Source organism: Megalobrama amblycephala, linkage group LG6 (assembly GCF_018812025.1).
Source record: "Megalobrama amblycephala isolate DHTTF-2021 linkage group LG6, ASM1881202v1, whole genome shotgun sequence".
NCBI lineage: Eukaryota > Metazoa > Chordata > Actinopteri > Cypriniformes > Xenocyprididae > Megalobrama > Megalobrama amblycephala.
Window position 1 is genome coordinate 133470 of NC_063049.1, and position 16460 is coordinate 149929.

The 16460-nt window shown below is 40.0% G+C and overlaps 1 protein-coding gene across 3 annotated transcripts; it reads right to left on the bottom strand.

The window, feature by feature from the left end:
• Window positions 1-902: 902 nt before the first annotated feature.
• Window positions 903-15989, bottom strand: LOC125269547. 3 transcript variants are annotated; one of them, XM_048192440.1, is made up of 10 exons: window positions 15795-15989; window positions 15431-15510; window positions 15179-15214; window positions 6690-6803; window positions 5935-6163; window positions 5672-5832; window positions 4552-5127; window positions 3763-3991; window positions 2698-2843; window positions 903-2486 (listed from the first exon to the last, which is right to left on the bottom strand). In XM_048192440.1, exons 3-10 carry the CDS (start codon window positions 15194-15196, stop codon window positions 1380-1382), a joined length of 2580 nt encoding a protein of 859 aa, XP_048048397.1. In that variant the 5' UTR covers window positions 15197-15214; window positions 15431-15510; window positions 15795-15989; the 3' UTR covers window positions 903-1379. The 3 variants fall into 3 exon arrangements, with proteins under 3 accessions (XP_048048397.1, XP_048048396.1, XP_048048395.1); XM_048192439.1 differs by lacking the exon at window positions 15431-15510; XM_048192438.1 differs by lacking the exon at window positions 15431-15510 and having other exon boundaries at window positions 15179-15240.
• Between the last annotated feature and the right edge of the window lie 471 nt (window positions 15990-16460).

Here is a 16460-nt window from a genome sequence, read left to right on the forward strand (position 1 = left end):
TTTATTGTCATTACTATGAGCGCTGGATACTGTGTTTTCAATTCATACTTGCAGCCGGAGGGCGCTCTGCCCCTTTTGTCCACAAATGCCAATGCTAAAGAAGAATAGGCAATCCAGGAACTAACCAAACTAACAGAGGCCAGAGATCGCTAACTATGGCTATTCAAAACACTTTTCAAGACAATAAATACACGATTGAGACGATGTATGCATGTATTGACTGAATTTGCGTCTGAATAGCACTGGCTCCGTGGGCGTGGCCGCATTAGCGGATAATGAGCTGAATCACGGACTTCTGACATGGCTCTCTTTTCATACAGATTACATAAACACTGAATATTTGTTTTCGATTTGACTTACATGATTTAAAACCTGACATTTCAACGTTTTTTTAGACATAAGTCTAATTTTTTTGTGATTAGTATTCATAAGTTACAGTTCATTTTCTGAGAACTATCAGATTGGAGTTCATTCAGAGGGCGACGAGAGATCACGCATCATGTTAGTTTTCTTTATTTTACAAAAAGCACAACATTTTGTTGTTACTCTGAGTGTACACAAATAAAAGAAGATATTCCACAGATTAAAATGGTGTATAACTCTTAATTGTATGTGCAACATTGACTGAGTATTTTGAGTCTCTTTCACACTGGTTAGAAAAAAAACGCGGTGATCACGCCGGCGTGACCGCCGACCCGAGGGAGTTAAGAGCTGCTGTGGAGCCAAAATTATTTACCAGTTATCACTGTAAAGCTGCTTTGACACAATCTGCATTGTAAAAGCGCTATATAAATAAAGGTGACTTGACTTTAATGACACTTAATTCAGCGATGGCACGTACATGTACATAAATTTAACCAATGCATGTGCTAAAGATGAGTGGAAATTATGGCCGAGATAAATAAGCTCTAACAGATTGATTTATTACATCAAAAACCCTTTGGTTACAAGAACATTTCCATTTTTGACATTTATTGTAATTTTTTAAAGCTAAAAATGGTTGACAGAATAACAGAATAAATGCAACACTTTTGTTACCTTTCCATAAACTAAGTGTCTTCCGACGATGAGCATGAAGAACGAAGAGTAGAAAATATTTTTTTTAAAAACCCTGTATAACTTGATTATTTGTGCTGCATTAATCACATAGTTTTTTTCAGCCTTTTAACATTACAGGAATATCATCTATTCTTGATGAGGCACAGTGGAGATCTCTGTTCTAAACTCAAATCAAGAATGAACACACAGTTCACAGAAATATGTAAATCAACGATCAGAAGTCATAGATCATACTAATAACTCAATGACTAAAAGTTTAGCACATATCTAAAATGATCTGAGATTTTCTTTGTTGTTCATTTTTCACCTCCTGAGATCTTTTATTTCACCTGATTCCATTTGATTCCTCTTGCGTGAGGAATGTCCCCTGAGTAACCGATCGATTTCTTCATCTTGTCATCAAACACACTCATCTTGAGAATCTTCTCAATTTCAGCAATGGCAGGACCGAGGTGCTCTGGCAGTCCAACGAGTCTCCAGCGACTCAATACATCTGCTGCAACAACACAATGATGCTCCTGCTGAAGTTTCTCTACTGCTGATGCCACAACAGCTGCATCTTTAGGGTTTTTGAGTTCACAGGTGACAGCGGCTGATGCGAGTTTCTGGTAGAGATGTGTTAAAGCTCTGATGGCATGACTTTCAAGATTAATACGTTGAACTCCATTGGATCGAGCTTGAACTTTAATGGTTACATTTTTCTGCTGTTTTTCTGCATTAAATGTCACTCCATACTTTGTTTCAAGCTGTGATAATTGATTCTCATAGGAAAGTTTCATCAGATCCCAATAAACCTTGTCCATCTCAAGTTGAGTTGGAAGATCCTTTATGTCCATGTCCAATGAAGCCCTGATTTGTGGAGAAAAGTTGTTGTCTACATTCACTTGACTTGATTTGTCAGTGAATTGGCTTTGCAGTCTTGTTTTTTCTACTCCTCTTTTAATTAAATCTGTAAATTTCTTCGGTCCAAAGAACAGGCAGTTATTGGCAGACATGGTGAACATCATCCTTGTCTCCTCTGACTGGATGTGACGAAGGACCTGCTTCACACTATCTGAATCCATGTGATTATGATCAATGGCAGCATCACTAAAACTATCCGTACATCTCTGAACAAGAGTCTGAAAGGCATCAGAGGCTTTAGACACAGAATCAGACCTTGAGATCTCAGTGGGATTGATTGAGATGGACACTTCTGCATAAATTTTGACTCCATACTGTTTCTCAATTTGCTTCAGCTCCTTTCCATAAGTGTGTTGCATGTACCAGGACAGAGAGAGAGGGAGAGGGAATACAGCTGGTGTCTCATGTGTAAGTCCAGCAGTGTTAGTGGCCTCAGCTTCATTTGGAGCTCTATTAGATGCAGCAACATCCTCAACATTATTTGGGTCTTCTGATGCTGCAGTCACAGACACAAAGCCGATCACCTAAAAAAAACATAATGGGATTTAATTTAAGGATTTAATACAGTAAAATGGGAAAAAAAAAAAGAATTATTATAATAATTGCTTATTGCTACTAGTGTTTATTGTGAAGCAGTTTTCTCTGGTCATACATAAGCTTTGTTCTCTAAGCAATGAAAACCACAAAAAAAACGGATTACTAATGAGATGACTGTACACAAAGTAAACATGATACCTTTGTTGATGGAGCTCTGTTCTTCTTCAGCATGGACTTTCGTGGAACAGTCACAGAACGTGCTTCATAAGGACAAATCCGTGCCGTCACTTGCTTATCTTTAAACCTCAAAGATATGGGTGTGTGCTTTTTTAACACTTCTAGAGCTGCAGAAAATAAGAAGAATAAGAGCACATTTAATTTAGAGTCTTAAAACAAAAAGACATAACACTTATAATTTACCACATAAATTTAAATGAAAAACAAATGTAATTGTCAGTGTTGGAGAATGTTGGGAGTGTCAACGGCAGATGCTCTGTCAATGTTTATCAGCTAAACTAGATATGAAGGAAAACTGCCCACACTTTATTCATACAGTCTTTTTATTTAATGAAGTAAACATTCAATTAACAAAGGTCAGATGTTGAGAACGACACGTCTGACATAATGCTTGCATTTTTCAATGTTACTAGCTGAACTCCATTAACTAGCCTCTCTGGATACCTGTTCAAATCACTAGTGTCATAACAACACCTGTTTACCATTGTTAAAGGAATTGTGAAAAAAGGAGGTTAGTATGTGTCCAACAGTTCGCTAAAGCTTGACTGTCTTTAAAGTTTGACAGACAAAATGGCGGATGGCACAAAGCTTCTCAGAGCAGTGACTTGATTGGCTACAATTGTTTAATAAATGATTCATCACCAGAATTTTTGATCATATTCACAATCAATACCCAACAATAAGTTTTTCTTTCTTTCTTTCCAAAGATCAAACTCATCCAGAAATTCCATAAATATAAGCTATTTTGTGTTGTATATGTGTGTGTATTTGTGAGAGTTGTAGATACTGCTGACACTTAGAAACTGACTGGATTATACTTGATTGACAGCTGATGTCATTTGTAACAGTTCACTTACGTTACCTCGTATTGCAATGTTTGTTAGACACTGCTACAACACTGGTACTTGCCCTTGTGTATTTATATGGCAAAATACAATATGTATTTAAGCTATTTCACATACTAACATCTATGATAAGATTTAAGCTGAGGTGTTAAAAGTGAATTATCATAAATCATCATATCACCTGTTGATGGTGTTATCTCCACCTCTGCACAGGACTGATCATGCATGAGTTCAAGACTGTGGACAGATGCTTTTCCTTCCATTTTGGACAACCAGACCTGAAGGGCTTTCTGTAATGTTGCTCTCCATCTGTCTGGAAACGGTTCTCTCCTGTCCACTTTGATTATGAATTTAGCAGTATCCAGTAGTGCTGAAGGTTGTGGACTTTCAACACCGGCTGCACCGATGACCTGTTAAAGAAAAAATAGTTCACATTTCTGAATTACCATTTGAAAAAACTATACTCATACCGGAGTAATGTTTATAATTTTTTTTTTTTTTGTGCAGGAAAGGTAGCAATTGCAGACCATGAACTACACCACAGCATTATGTTTTTATATGTTATATTCTTTATAATGTTAGAGCAGTTTATTCAATAATTGTGATTTCACAAATGACTGCAATAATAAAATAAAAGAATTAAAACATCTAAGTTTCTGCCATGTAAATTAAAACACCTGCTGAGTTATAATCTGAACCATAAACTGGTATTTAACACCAGATACCAGATATAAAGACTATTCAAAAATAATATTTTAATTTAACTATATATATATATATATATATATATACACACACACACACACATACATTCTAACAAAACAATTTTCATTTGGTGCATTGGTAAATTATGCATTTGGAAATTTAATCATACATACTTAGAAAGTTATTCATAATATTGATATTCTAACAGGATAATGTCCATCAGAAGATATATGACTCAAGCTTGCTCTTTAGACAAGGTCAGTACCTCTTCTGGCTGTAAGTATAGCCGATCCATTGTGAAGTTTTGATGCTTCGTGTCATTCTGAGTTGGTCTAGAGTTATTGAATTGGCTTTCCAGTCTTGTTACTTCTACCTCTCTTTTAATTGCATCTGTAAATTTCTTCGGTCCAAAGAACAGGCAGTTACTGGCAGACATGGTGAACATCATCTTTGACTCCTCGGACTGGATGTGACGAAGGGCCTGCTTCACAATATCTGAATCCATGTCATTGTGATTAATGGCAGCATCACTAAAACTACCCGTACATCTCTGAACTAGAGTCTGAAAGTCTGCAGTGGTTTTAGACACAGAATCAGGGCTTGATCTCTGGATATGTTTGATTGAGACGGACACTTCTGCACAAATAGAGACTCCATGCTGTTTCTCAAATTGTTCTAACTCCTTTCTGTAAGTGTGATGCATGTACCAGAACTGATAGAGAGGAAGAGTGAATCCAGCTGGAGTCTCAGGGGTCATTTCATCAGTGTTAGTGGTCTCAGCTTTATTTGGAGCTCTATTAGATGCAGCAACATCCTCAACATTATGCACAGAGCCGATCACCTAAAAACATATGATGAGATTTGATTTAAGAGTTTGATACACACAGTGAAATGGCAATACTTGAATTATTATAATACCAAATTATTGCTACAAATTATAGTGTCATTTAATTATAATCATGGGTCAAAGAAATTAAAAATGTAAAATTACAAGTCATTAGCATTTGGGGTAAAAGTTATTTGTCTTTAATATGGCATACATAGATTTTTTGTTGTAAATATCCCTGAGAAGACTGTTACACTGAATTACATTTTAATGAATGTCTTCTGTAAATCATGGTAAAAGTGTATATTTAATTTTTGCTCCGAAAAAACAAATTAAACAGGAAAAACAACAACAATTCAAAGCTGTATTACACTTATGCTTGACTCTCATATATCAGTATTATTCCTACTACTACTTTACTAAGAGTCTGAACAGAAATAGTTGTTGTTGTTGTTGTTTTTTAAATACATGTTATGCATATTTCTTCGCTCAGTAATGAAAATCTCAAAAACGACATCAATAACTGATGAGATGATTGTACACAAAGTAAACACGATACCTTTGTTGACGGAGCTCTGTTCTCCTTCAGCATGGACTTTCCTGGAACAGTCACAGAAAGTGCTTCATCCAGACAAATCCGTGCAGCCACTTCCTTAAATTGACCTTCCTTATCTTTAAACTTCAAAGATATGGGTGTGTGCTTTTTTAACACTTCTAGAGCTGCAGAAAAAAAAGAGTACATTATTATGGCAAAAAAATGCTGGTTCATTCAGAAACTATTTAAGCTGAAAAAGGTATTAAAGTGAATTATCATCATATCACCTGTTGATGGAGTTATCTGCACCTCTGCACAGGACTGATCATCCATGAGTTTAAGGCGGTGGACAGATGGTTTTCCTTCCAGTCTGAGCAAACAGCTCTGAAGGGCTTTCTGTAATGTTGCTTTCCATCTGTCTGGAAATGGTTCGCTCCAGTCCACTTTGATTATAAATTTGGCGATATCCAGTGGTGCTGAAGGTTGTGGACTTTCATCTCCAGCTGTATAGATATCCTGTTGATGGGGAAATAGGTATAAATGCAGATTCTGAATAAAACACACAACTCAGTACTGACCTGAGTAATGTTTACAAAAAACTATTTTATGTAGAAGAGCAGCAAGTGCTGACCATAAACTACACCTGAGCATTAGTACTGAATGTTTTCATATTTTATATTGTTTGTATTATTAAAGTAGTTTATTTGTTTATTTAATTTGTATTTGTAATTTGACAAATGGCTGCAATAATAAAGAAAAATCAGTCATGATTGTTCATCATCAGCTCTTAAAAACTGAAAGAGAGAATGACCGGCTGAGTTATAAGAACTCCAAACTGGTGTTATTAGCAAAACTGTGAAAAATATTTTTTGAAAAATAATATTTATCAGTAAAAAGGTTTTATGATAAGCAGGTGGTTACATATATTCTAATAAAACAATTACTTTTTATTTGATACATTATGCTTTGGCATTTAATCATATATTCATATAGAATTATTCTGGTTGGTTAATGGCACTCAGTTTTACTCTTTAGTCAATACCTCTTCTGACTGTAGGTCTGATCTGAGTGTTCGATCCGTTGTGAAGTTTGGATGCATCATGTCATCCAGAGTTGGTCTAGAGTCTTGACCTTCAGCTCCTGCTGTATATAAGTCCTAACATTCAGAAAAAGACACCATCTTAAAACACTGTTTAAAAAATTATTTCAGTAATCCATTTAAAATCATACAATCCTTTATATATTTCAACTCCATATATCTGGATAAGACATTTTTTGTTAAATTCACCCTGCTAAAATGATATCTTGTGAATCAAGAACAGCTTTTTGTTTAGCTGGAGTACTTGACCATCTATAAAGGAGTTTCTTCAACATGAGTACCAAAATAAACAGGACAGACACCTGACAGCTTGTTTGTGGTGGAAAAAATGTTTACATGATCTGATTGTGTAATTGAAATGTTGATGTAATAACTTTATAAGCTTGCAAATCCCTTCTGTTGTACATTTTCCACAGCTCCAGAAAAAAATAATAAAGCCACAGGATTATTTGTTAATTGTTCTGCGTGTATGATCACTGTAGCTTGTTGCTTTAGTGAAATGACCTATTTTATGACATTTATCTAGAGTCATGTGTTCATCAGTCAAAGGGCGTCTTTACACTGCAGGGTTTGTCTTTAATCATAAAAAGACAGCAATAACATTTTATAAAAGAGAAAAAACTTCAACTGTTAGTTTAACACTTTAAACACTATATTGTAGTAGAGATGTCAGGAGAAATCAATTATGTTTAGTGTTTCTATCAGTGTAACATAATTCTATTTTAGTGTATTATACTTTATCTACAAAGAAAGACGTGCTTAATGTTGTCTTAAAGGGTTAATTCATTTATTAAGTCATTTATTACTCCCCCTCATGTCGTTCCACACCCATAAGACCTTCGTTCATCTTGAGAACACAAATTAAGATATTTTTGATTAAAATTTTATGGCTCAGTGAGGCCTGCATTGACAGCAAGATAATTAACAGTTTCAAACGTCCAGAAAGGTACTAAAGACATATTTACAACAGTTCATGTGACTACAGTGGTTCAACCTTAATATCATGAAGCGACGAGAATACTTTTTAAAACAAAATAATGACAATTCCACAATTCAACAATATCTAGTAATGGGCAATTTCAAAACACTGCTTCATGAATCTTCGAAGATTTACCGATCTTTTGTTTCGAATCAGTGGTTCAAGCGTGTATCAAACTGCCAAAGTCACGTGATTTCAGATGCATCGGCGCTACACAGATTGATCAGCGTATGACATCAAAGTACCACAAATCACATGATTCCCTTTCGAAAGGGAACTCCACTCTGCGTTGAACAGAACGCATTGGGGAACCGTCACGTGACCCAGGTGTCGAAAGCACTATCCAACAACTCCAATTGCTATTGGCCGGCGACAGCCTATGACGTCATACGGCGCGACCCGGATGTATAAAGGGAGCGCCTGGAGAGACAGTCACTATCTTTTTCGTCTTTCGGGACTGTTTGTGTCGTTGCACTGTCGTTTTCTCCAAGTGAGTATTTCCTGTCTAGCTATGTCTGAGGACAAAGTGAAACGTTTTAGGAAGTGTGCGGATCCTTGCCCGAGGTTTTTGACTCCGGAGGATCCTCACACCCTATGTGTTATCTGTTTGGGAGAGGAGCATGCACGGGCAGCGTTTGAGGACGCTGGCTGTGAGAATTGTGAACGTTTTCCTATGAAAACGCTCTGTTCCCGCCTGGCTCTCTTCTCGAGGGGAGAGACGTCAACACCTGTGCCCGGTGGATCTGGTCCCGCTCGCGCTGAGGCCGAGCGGCGGCTGCATTCATGGGGCTCACAGGTGGAGCTCGCCGCCAAGTTTGAGTGAGGTGTTACGGTCTCTCAACCTCAGGCGGCGGCTGGCGGGGATGAGCTCCTGGATGACGATGATGTCCTTTCTTTGACATCATCGGATCCAGGAGCGAGTGCTCTTCTGGCTGAAAGCCCCCGAGAGCAGGAGGTGGCTATGGAAGAGGAAGAAGGGACTGGGGTCGCTTCTGTTTTGTCCAAGCCCCCCTGTCCAGCATATGTCCAATTACTGGAGGTTGTGGAGCGCGCCGCCGGCAGGCTGCAGCTGCCATGGAGCGCGTGAGGAGAGAGCCCGCTCGCGGCAGGCTGGACGAACGGTTTCTCTCCGATCACAACCCCGTAATTCCAGTGAGCCTTCCATTCCTTCCGGACCTGCATTCTGAGGTTAAGAAGGCATGGAAGAACCCGTATTCGGCCAGGATTCATCTGCATCAGCGGGGGAATTTCGCTGATGTGGAGGGATTGGGCCAGTACGGGTATGTGTCGATGCCTCCCATTGACGAGACGTTCGCGAACTATCTCGCCACGGGCAGTGCACCGACACTTACAGCTCCGGTTCTGCCGTCCAGACCCCTTAGAATGACATCTCGTCTGAACGGCAGAGCATATGCTGCTGCAGGTCAGGCTGGTGCTGCTTTACACACTATGGTGGTGTTACAAGCATACCAGGCTGACCTGCTGAAGGACCTGGATCAGGGGCAAGGTTTGTCCCCTGAAGCGGTGGCTGAGCTGCGCCACACCACAGATCTCGCTCTCCGGGCCACCAAGCAGACGGCCGCCTCGATTGGTAGATCGATGGCGGCTATGGTGGCCACGGAGAGGCATCTGTGGTTGAACACGGCGGACATCGGGGAGAGAGAAAAGGGCTCTCTCCTCGATGCCCGGTCTCGCCATCTGAGCTTTTCGCCGGCTCCGTTGAGGCGGTAGTCGGAAAGTTCAGGGAAGCGAGGGCACGCTCAGCAGCATTTAAGAAGTGCATTCCGCTCAGGTCCGATTCTGGGCCCAGACAGCCGGGAGGCTCTGGCCCGCCTCGAGCCGAGGCTCAGAGGCAGGGTCAGAGATCCAGTGTCGCCGCTCGAGTGCCTCCTCCACCACGGAGTAAGTCGCAAAAGCGACGGGATGCGAAGAGAAGGAGAGGTGATCTGAGAGAGGTGATCGATCGCCTGCGCGATCAACGTCGCTGATCGATCCCCTTTCTTGGCGAGGGGAATTTTTTAGTTAAAATTTCCTTCGCCCCTTCTCTTTGTCCTCCCGGGATACATTTTTAACTGTGCACGTTCAGGATAACACCTTTGAACAGTCAAGCCAGTGGCCGGCCGATGATGAATTTTCTTTCTGAAGGCCCGCCTTCTGGCTTGATAGTGAAAAGGTTCGGTGGTTTACGGAACCAAGGATATCGTTCTTCCCCTTTGGTAAGGAATGAAGACGGATTCTTTGGTCTGCAAGCCACGGGAAGGTAAGACAGGGTCTGGTTTAAAATTTGACCTTGTTTTTATTCCTGTTTCATTTCCTGAATGTGTAACAGTAAATGTGTTAGGGGTTCTTTGGGCAGAACTGGAGTGTGAGATTGACTGAGCAAGCCACAAAATGGCTGCTGTTCAGTTTTTCTCTGTATGTTCAGCCGTTCGGCTATCTTCAGTATAGTTTGAGCTGGCACTCATCACTTCAGTTGATATGGGCTAGGACTATGGTTGTGTATGGTGTATGTGAAGTTAAGTTCCCATATGTATTGTAGTTCTGGCCTCCTCCTGAGGGAGTGGCCTGTTTCTGTTTGCCCAAATTATCCCCTTGCTAATAATATGTAGGTGCAATCATGAGTTTAACAGCTAGGTTGTAGACTGTTTTGTTAAAAAACCTGATGCTGTTTTCTCAGGTGGTAGGCCCTTATCTTCGAGCAGATAGTGTTGGCAATATATGTTTGCTAGGCCCCACTCTCTAGAACTTTCATGCTGTGAGAAAAATGTTCTCTTCCGAGCTACTTGATTTCCTTGAGTTGACGATGCAATTAGCTCCGTCCTCTAGGCTTGGAACAGATTTGAGAATCTGTGGTTGGGATACGTTTTTCTCCTTTTCTTAAAGCATGCATATCAAAGTTCCTTTGAAGTTCTAGACGTTTTGCCCTACATTTGTATGTGAGCTTAATATGCTGCCACAGGTTGACACCTGCTTTTGTATAGTAGGCCCTTTTTGAGAAAAGCCTGGCCTCTATCTAAGTGTTTGGTGACCCCTTTAAGCCCCAGCTAGGAGAGTTTTTTGTTGTCACTGAGTGCTTCACCTGTTGGTTTGCATACTCAGGGTGGATAGATCACTTTCTTTTTAAAGTGTGTATCTGTCAGCTCCCTTTCAGTTATCTGTTTATCAGCTATATTGCATATACGGTGATTGTAGGCTAGATTGTTAAGCCTCTTTCTAGTTAGCAATAGTGTTGTATTGGCTGTTTCATGGATATCAGTGCTCACATACTGTTTTATACACTGCTTCAGGCCCTGCAGCATGTTTGTTTGAGGTGGTAGGCTTAATTAGCCTCCCTTAGACCATGTTGATTGTTTTGGTTCCCTTTTAGTCTCAGAACTTAGGGTACTTTTGGTACTTTGTTTGGAAAGTGTAGCCTAGCACAGGTTGTAGTTAGCTTCCCATAGCTAGTGGGTTAGAGCAGGTTCCCTGTAGCTTGGTCCCCTGGAAACTCACGAGCTGAAGCCATGTGTCATTGAATCGGTAGGCCTCTTCTGGCCTCCGTTTTAGTTTACATGTTGGCACAGTTTGTGTTTTCTGTGCGGCTCAGGATGAGATGTCAGTAGTGAAACCTTACTGAGGTTTGGTTTAACCTATTGTTGCTTCTTTGAGTCGATGATTCTAGTTGAGCTAAGAGCCACCTAGAGATTAGGTTGGACCTTGTGCTCCTGGAAACGGCCACGAGACTTTCGCCTTGTGTCCTGAGGGAGGCTAAGCCTACGGGCCACCTTTTGGATACACTGGCGTTTGTTTAGGTGTATTTCTCTCTGAGAACTATTTCTTTACACCTTGTTGGCCAGGGCCCAAGTGGTAGATTCAACCCCTCTTTTGTGGGTTGTTTACCAGGCTTGGGACTTAAAACACTGCCACGAGCTGATGCCACGTGTTTGTTGAGGTTATAGGCCTTCCAGGCCTTCCTTAATACGTGTTGGTGTACGTTGTACTCCTCTTGCTTAAAGAGTAGAAGGTGCTTTTACTGAGTACACTGCTCGTCGGATTGTGTTGGGTATAGTCTACCTGTTAGGTGAGCTCTGCGCTTCCTTTGGGGTTTGTAATAGTGCTTAGCTCCCTAAGCTGATTATGATGGTTTGGCCTTGATCAGGCTCCGTCTTTAGGGTCAGCCCCAGGCTGGTTTGTGCTCCCCTTTTCAGGGCTTTCAGCGCACAGCCTCCTCAGTGCCTTTATTAAGCACTGGGTAGATCCTAGGTTGAGCGGATTACCTCCACTCGATATGAGGGTTCATAGCACTCAGCTGAGCTCTGCTCTCCAGGATGCCCGTCTCTACGCATGGGTCTGAGCTGGTGTCTGCCTTTCTGCAGTCACTCTTACCTACTATCTTCCTGAAGAATGCGTTTTAGAGGCTCTGTATTGAGACAGGGTTGGCCTGAACTGAGTCTGTTCCCTGATAAGACCAGGTCGGCCTCCCTGGTGGCAATGAGGGTGACCTCGCTCCCCTCATGAGTGACTGGCCGAGGTTCCCTTTGGTTCCTTGGCCACATTCCCTTAAAGGAACCACTTTTCTCACAAGAAAATTGGGTTCTAGACGCCTTAGTGTTTCTCTAGGCTCTATTTGTTAAAAGAGAAAGGTAGAAGCCTGTGGGAAGGTCAGCTTGGGCTGTTGGCCAAAGGGAATGCTGTCACTGACAGCCTGGTGTGACCCGAGGGGGAGTTGCTGGGCAGTTTGAGAACTGCCTTGAGGCCTTTGCCTCAGCCATACTTTTTGGCAGGCACTCCCCTCCAGCATGGCGGCGTGGGTATATCGTTCCCCAATGCGTTCTGTTCAACGCAGAGTGGAGTTCCCTTTCGAAAGGGAACGTCTCAGGTTACGTATGTAACCATGGTTCCCTGAGAACAGGGAACGAGACTCTGCGTTCCTTTGCCATGCTTCAGGTTGCCTGCCTTCAGAACAGTCCCTCAAGACGATAAGATAGTGACTGTCTCTCCAGGCGCTCCCTTTATACATCCGGGTCGCGCCGTATGACGTCATAGGCTGTCGCCGGCCAATAGCAATTGGAGTTGTTGGATAGTGCTTTCGACACCTGGGTCACGTGATGGTTCCCCAATGCGTTCTGTTCAATGCAGAGTCTCGTTCCCTGTTCTCAGGGAACCATGGTTACATACGTAACCTGAGACGCTTTGTCAGTTTGATAAATGTTCCGAACCACTGATTCGAAACAAAAGATTTGTAAAGCTTCGAAGCTTCATGAAGCAGTGTTTTGAAATCGCCCATCACTAGATATTGTTGAATAAAGTCGTTATTTAGTTTTTTTGGCGCACAAAAAGTATTCTCATTGCTTCATAACATTAAGGTTGAACCACTGTAATCACATGAACTGTTTTAAATATGTCTTTAGTAGCTTTCTGGGCATTGAAAGTGTTAATTATCTTGCTGTCAATGCAGGCCTCACTGAGCCATCGGATTTTATCAAAAATATCTTAATTTGTGTTCTGAAGATGAACGAAGGTCTTACAGGTGTGGAACGACATGAGGGTAATTGATGACAGAAATTTCATTTTTGGGTGAACTAACCCTGACAACAGTAGCTGTCAAGCATTTGTGACTAAAATAACAACACAAAGCAAACTATGGAGTCACTATTGTTGATCCATGTTATTGTAATGACTGAGGCAAATCAGACACAATTATTGGTTAGTTAACCAATAGTTTTAAGCTCACTCTGGAGTCTGTCCCCATCCCCCGGGAAGTTTTCAGTTACAAGTTTATTGCGCTGAGGAATGTGGTTGCCGCATGGAGAACAGAGTAGAGACACAGAAAATCTGCATCTTCCCTGCATTTTCCACACAGAACACAGACTCTATGGCATTAATTTATAGACAGACTGTGCTATAAATGATTCCTTCTCAGGAAATGGTATCCATTATTACTGATGTTGTATTGTACTCATTGTATTTACATGTTTGATGATTGTTAAATGTTATGACCTGCACGGTAACTTCAATCATGCCATGTTTAGTGTCTATACGTTCGTAGCGGGAAGATTTAAATGTTTGTGTATGCGGTACATCCATACCTGTGCAACACATCGGTATTAAAAGAATATTTAATAGTTCTGATTCAAGAACTCAGCTTGTTAATCTTTCTGGGTTGTAAAAGCCCTGACAGGAGGGGTGTTGCCACCCAGAATTACAACATCTTCATTGGTCTGGTCAACAACTGAGAGGTGTGACTTTGACCAGAGGTTCAAAACCAGCGAACAGTGCCACTCCCTTTTTTTTTCTCCTTTCTTCTGAACGACCGAATCGATCTCCTTGCGGCCGGCCTAGGCCAGGCCTGCAAGGCCTGTAGGCCTCGGCCTACAAACGAGCCATGTGCTCCTCATCCAACATGGAAAAACTGGCAATAACTTCGGACTGAATCACCCAAGATCTCTCCTCAGATGGCAGAGCCGATGCTCCTCAGCCTAAGGGCATCTTGCAAGTATCGTACATTTTAACACTAAACAGCGAGTTAGTATTAATTTGTAAGACTTACGTTGCTATTGCTGAAGAAACTGATGATTCCTTTCCAGATTGCCTTTGACATTTCATGTAGCTCTAGTAACAGCATCTCTTCCGGTTCAACACTATCATTACTCATTCTGACTTGCGTGTGTGTGTGTGTGTGTGTGTGTGACCCTTTATGTATGTTATGTTATGTGTTTGTTAGTTTAGTTATGTGTTTGTGAGTTAGTTAATAAAGATTGTGCACAATACACGTTTGGTTCTGACTCCGTCTGCTAATGAATTGCCTCTTAAGTGATAGATCCGGACTACGTGAGTAGTACAGTACAATAAGAAATATTATTTTTCCATAACTTGGAAATTGACATTTCTTAGAATTAATAAACAATCAACACTGAGCGTTCACTGGACGAACAGGTTAACTGATTGTAATGTTAATTTTAATGTAGCTACGTCCAGTTAATCTGATTAACGGATTTGCATATTCATAATTAATCATAATTAATAATCATAATGAGTTATGAATAATTATTAATATTTCCCCTTTGAGTTAATTTTCGCTACATTATTCAGCATGATTTGAGAATCTTCTGGAGCATCTTTTGAGCATCAGTGGTAGCAAGGAAATCTGACCTTTTGTATTATGCATAAATGCAGTATTTCTCATTCATTTTAGGTTATCATATTTTTCAATATAATCTCCAACTTTTAGACCCCAATTTGTAAAGTTTGTATAATTTTCCCAGGTTCAAATAAACACATTTATCTTTATTTTTTAAATCATATTGAATGTTGTTTTTTTATCATTTAAAAATGCAGAAAGTGTTCTGTGATGGATAGGGTTAGGGGATCGAATATACAGTTTGTGCAGTACAGTATAAAAATCATTATGTGTATTGAATGTCCCCATAAAACATGGAAACATGATTCATAAATAAATGCTAAAATGACTCACATATTCGTAAATCTCCATCAGTTCGACTGTCTGTTCCTGTAATGACATCAGAGTGAGAGATTCTCCAGTCAGAAAAAAAAAATAACAGGAAACGAGTAAACAAATGAATATGCTTCAAAGACTAACTTGCTGATATTGCTAATACGTACAGGACAATGTAGGAAATATTGACATCTTAGTTAACGCCAAAGAGAAAGTTATGAACTTCAGACAGATGCCCTAAAATTAACACTAAAATGATAAATTGCATACCTCATATTTCTGTCAATATCAATAACAGTGAATCGCATTTAGGCCTACTTTCATTTTCGTTTCGTATAATGTCTACAGAGCTGTGAAAAAAAAAAAAAAAAACACACGTTCAACATTTAATTTAAATCTGAAGCGTCGTGATTTCTGTCTTCACTCATTATGCATCGCTTTATATTCTTTAGACTGCAGATGTCAGATGCTTGTTGATGTTCGAAGTGAAGGTTATGTTGTTATTTGGCTACATTAACAGCGCAGTTCGAAAATATTAGTTCGAGATAATAATACTCTGGTACTGTCTACAATAGTGCTGACACCATTATTACAGGATTACAAGAACAGAATTGATTTTTAATCTTGTACCTACCGAAAACCGTGATCTGTGTGAAACTGAGCTGCAAATCTTCAACCTTATCGACTGGTGTTTGAAGCGAAAACGAAAGCTGGCAAGTTTGGGAAAACGATCCAGTATTTGTATTAAAAAAGGAAGGAGTGAATGCACTGCATGTAATACATAGGGACGGATTATGCGATCGATGTGTCCCGGGACATGGTCTCAAAGAACCCCAACCTATAATTGGTAACCTATTACAAAAATAGCGTAATATAGACAATCGTTCATGCCCTTGCGAAAAATAAGTTTATTCAAGTGTGCTATTAGTAGCTATACTTATTTTAAACTAAAAAATAAGAAAGTATACCTTCAGTCTACTTTTTATATACTTCTCAGAAATATATGCATACTTTATGTACTTCTCAGAAATATACTTAAAATTGCACTCAAGTATAGCCTACTTAAATTATACTGACAGAAATGTATATTTGGCCTATACTTGTACTCAGTCTTTTGATCGAGATACTTAAAACTATAATTAAGTAGGCTATTCCATGTATACTTGGCTTCAATTGCTTGTAGTTGTGTTTAATCTTCTGATTGAGTAACCTATTAAATATACTTTTCTTTTTTACACAGTCTTATAAACAAACATTGTTTGAAAATATTGATTTATAAAGAAAACAGATGTTCCTAATT

Excerpts from the sequence above, each read along its gene's own strand:
- LOC125269547 (XM_048192438.1), bottom strand. The coding sequence starts at position 15,226 with ATGTCATTACAGGAACAGACAGTCGAACTGATGGAGATTTACGAATAT. Across the intron at positions 2,844-3,762 it reads GGAGATAACACCATCAACAG|CTCTAGAAGTGTTAAAAAAG; the intron begins GTGATATGATGA and ends TATTTTCTGCAG. Across the intron at positions 2,487-2,697 it reads ACAGAGCTCCATCAACAAAG|GTGATCGGCTTTGTGTCTGT; the intron begins GTATCATGTTTA and ends TGTTTTTTTTAG.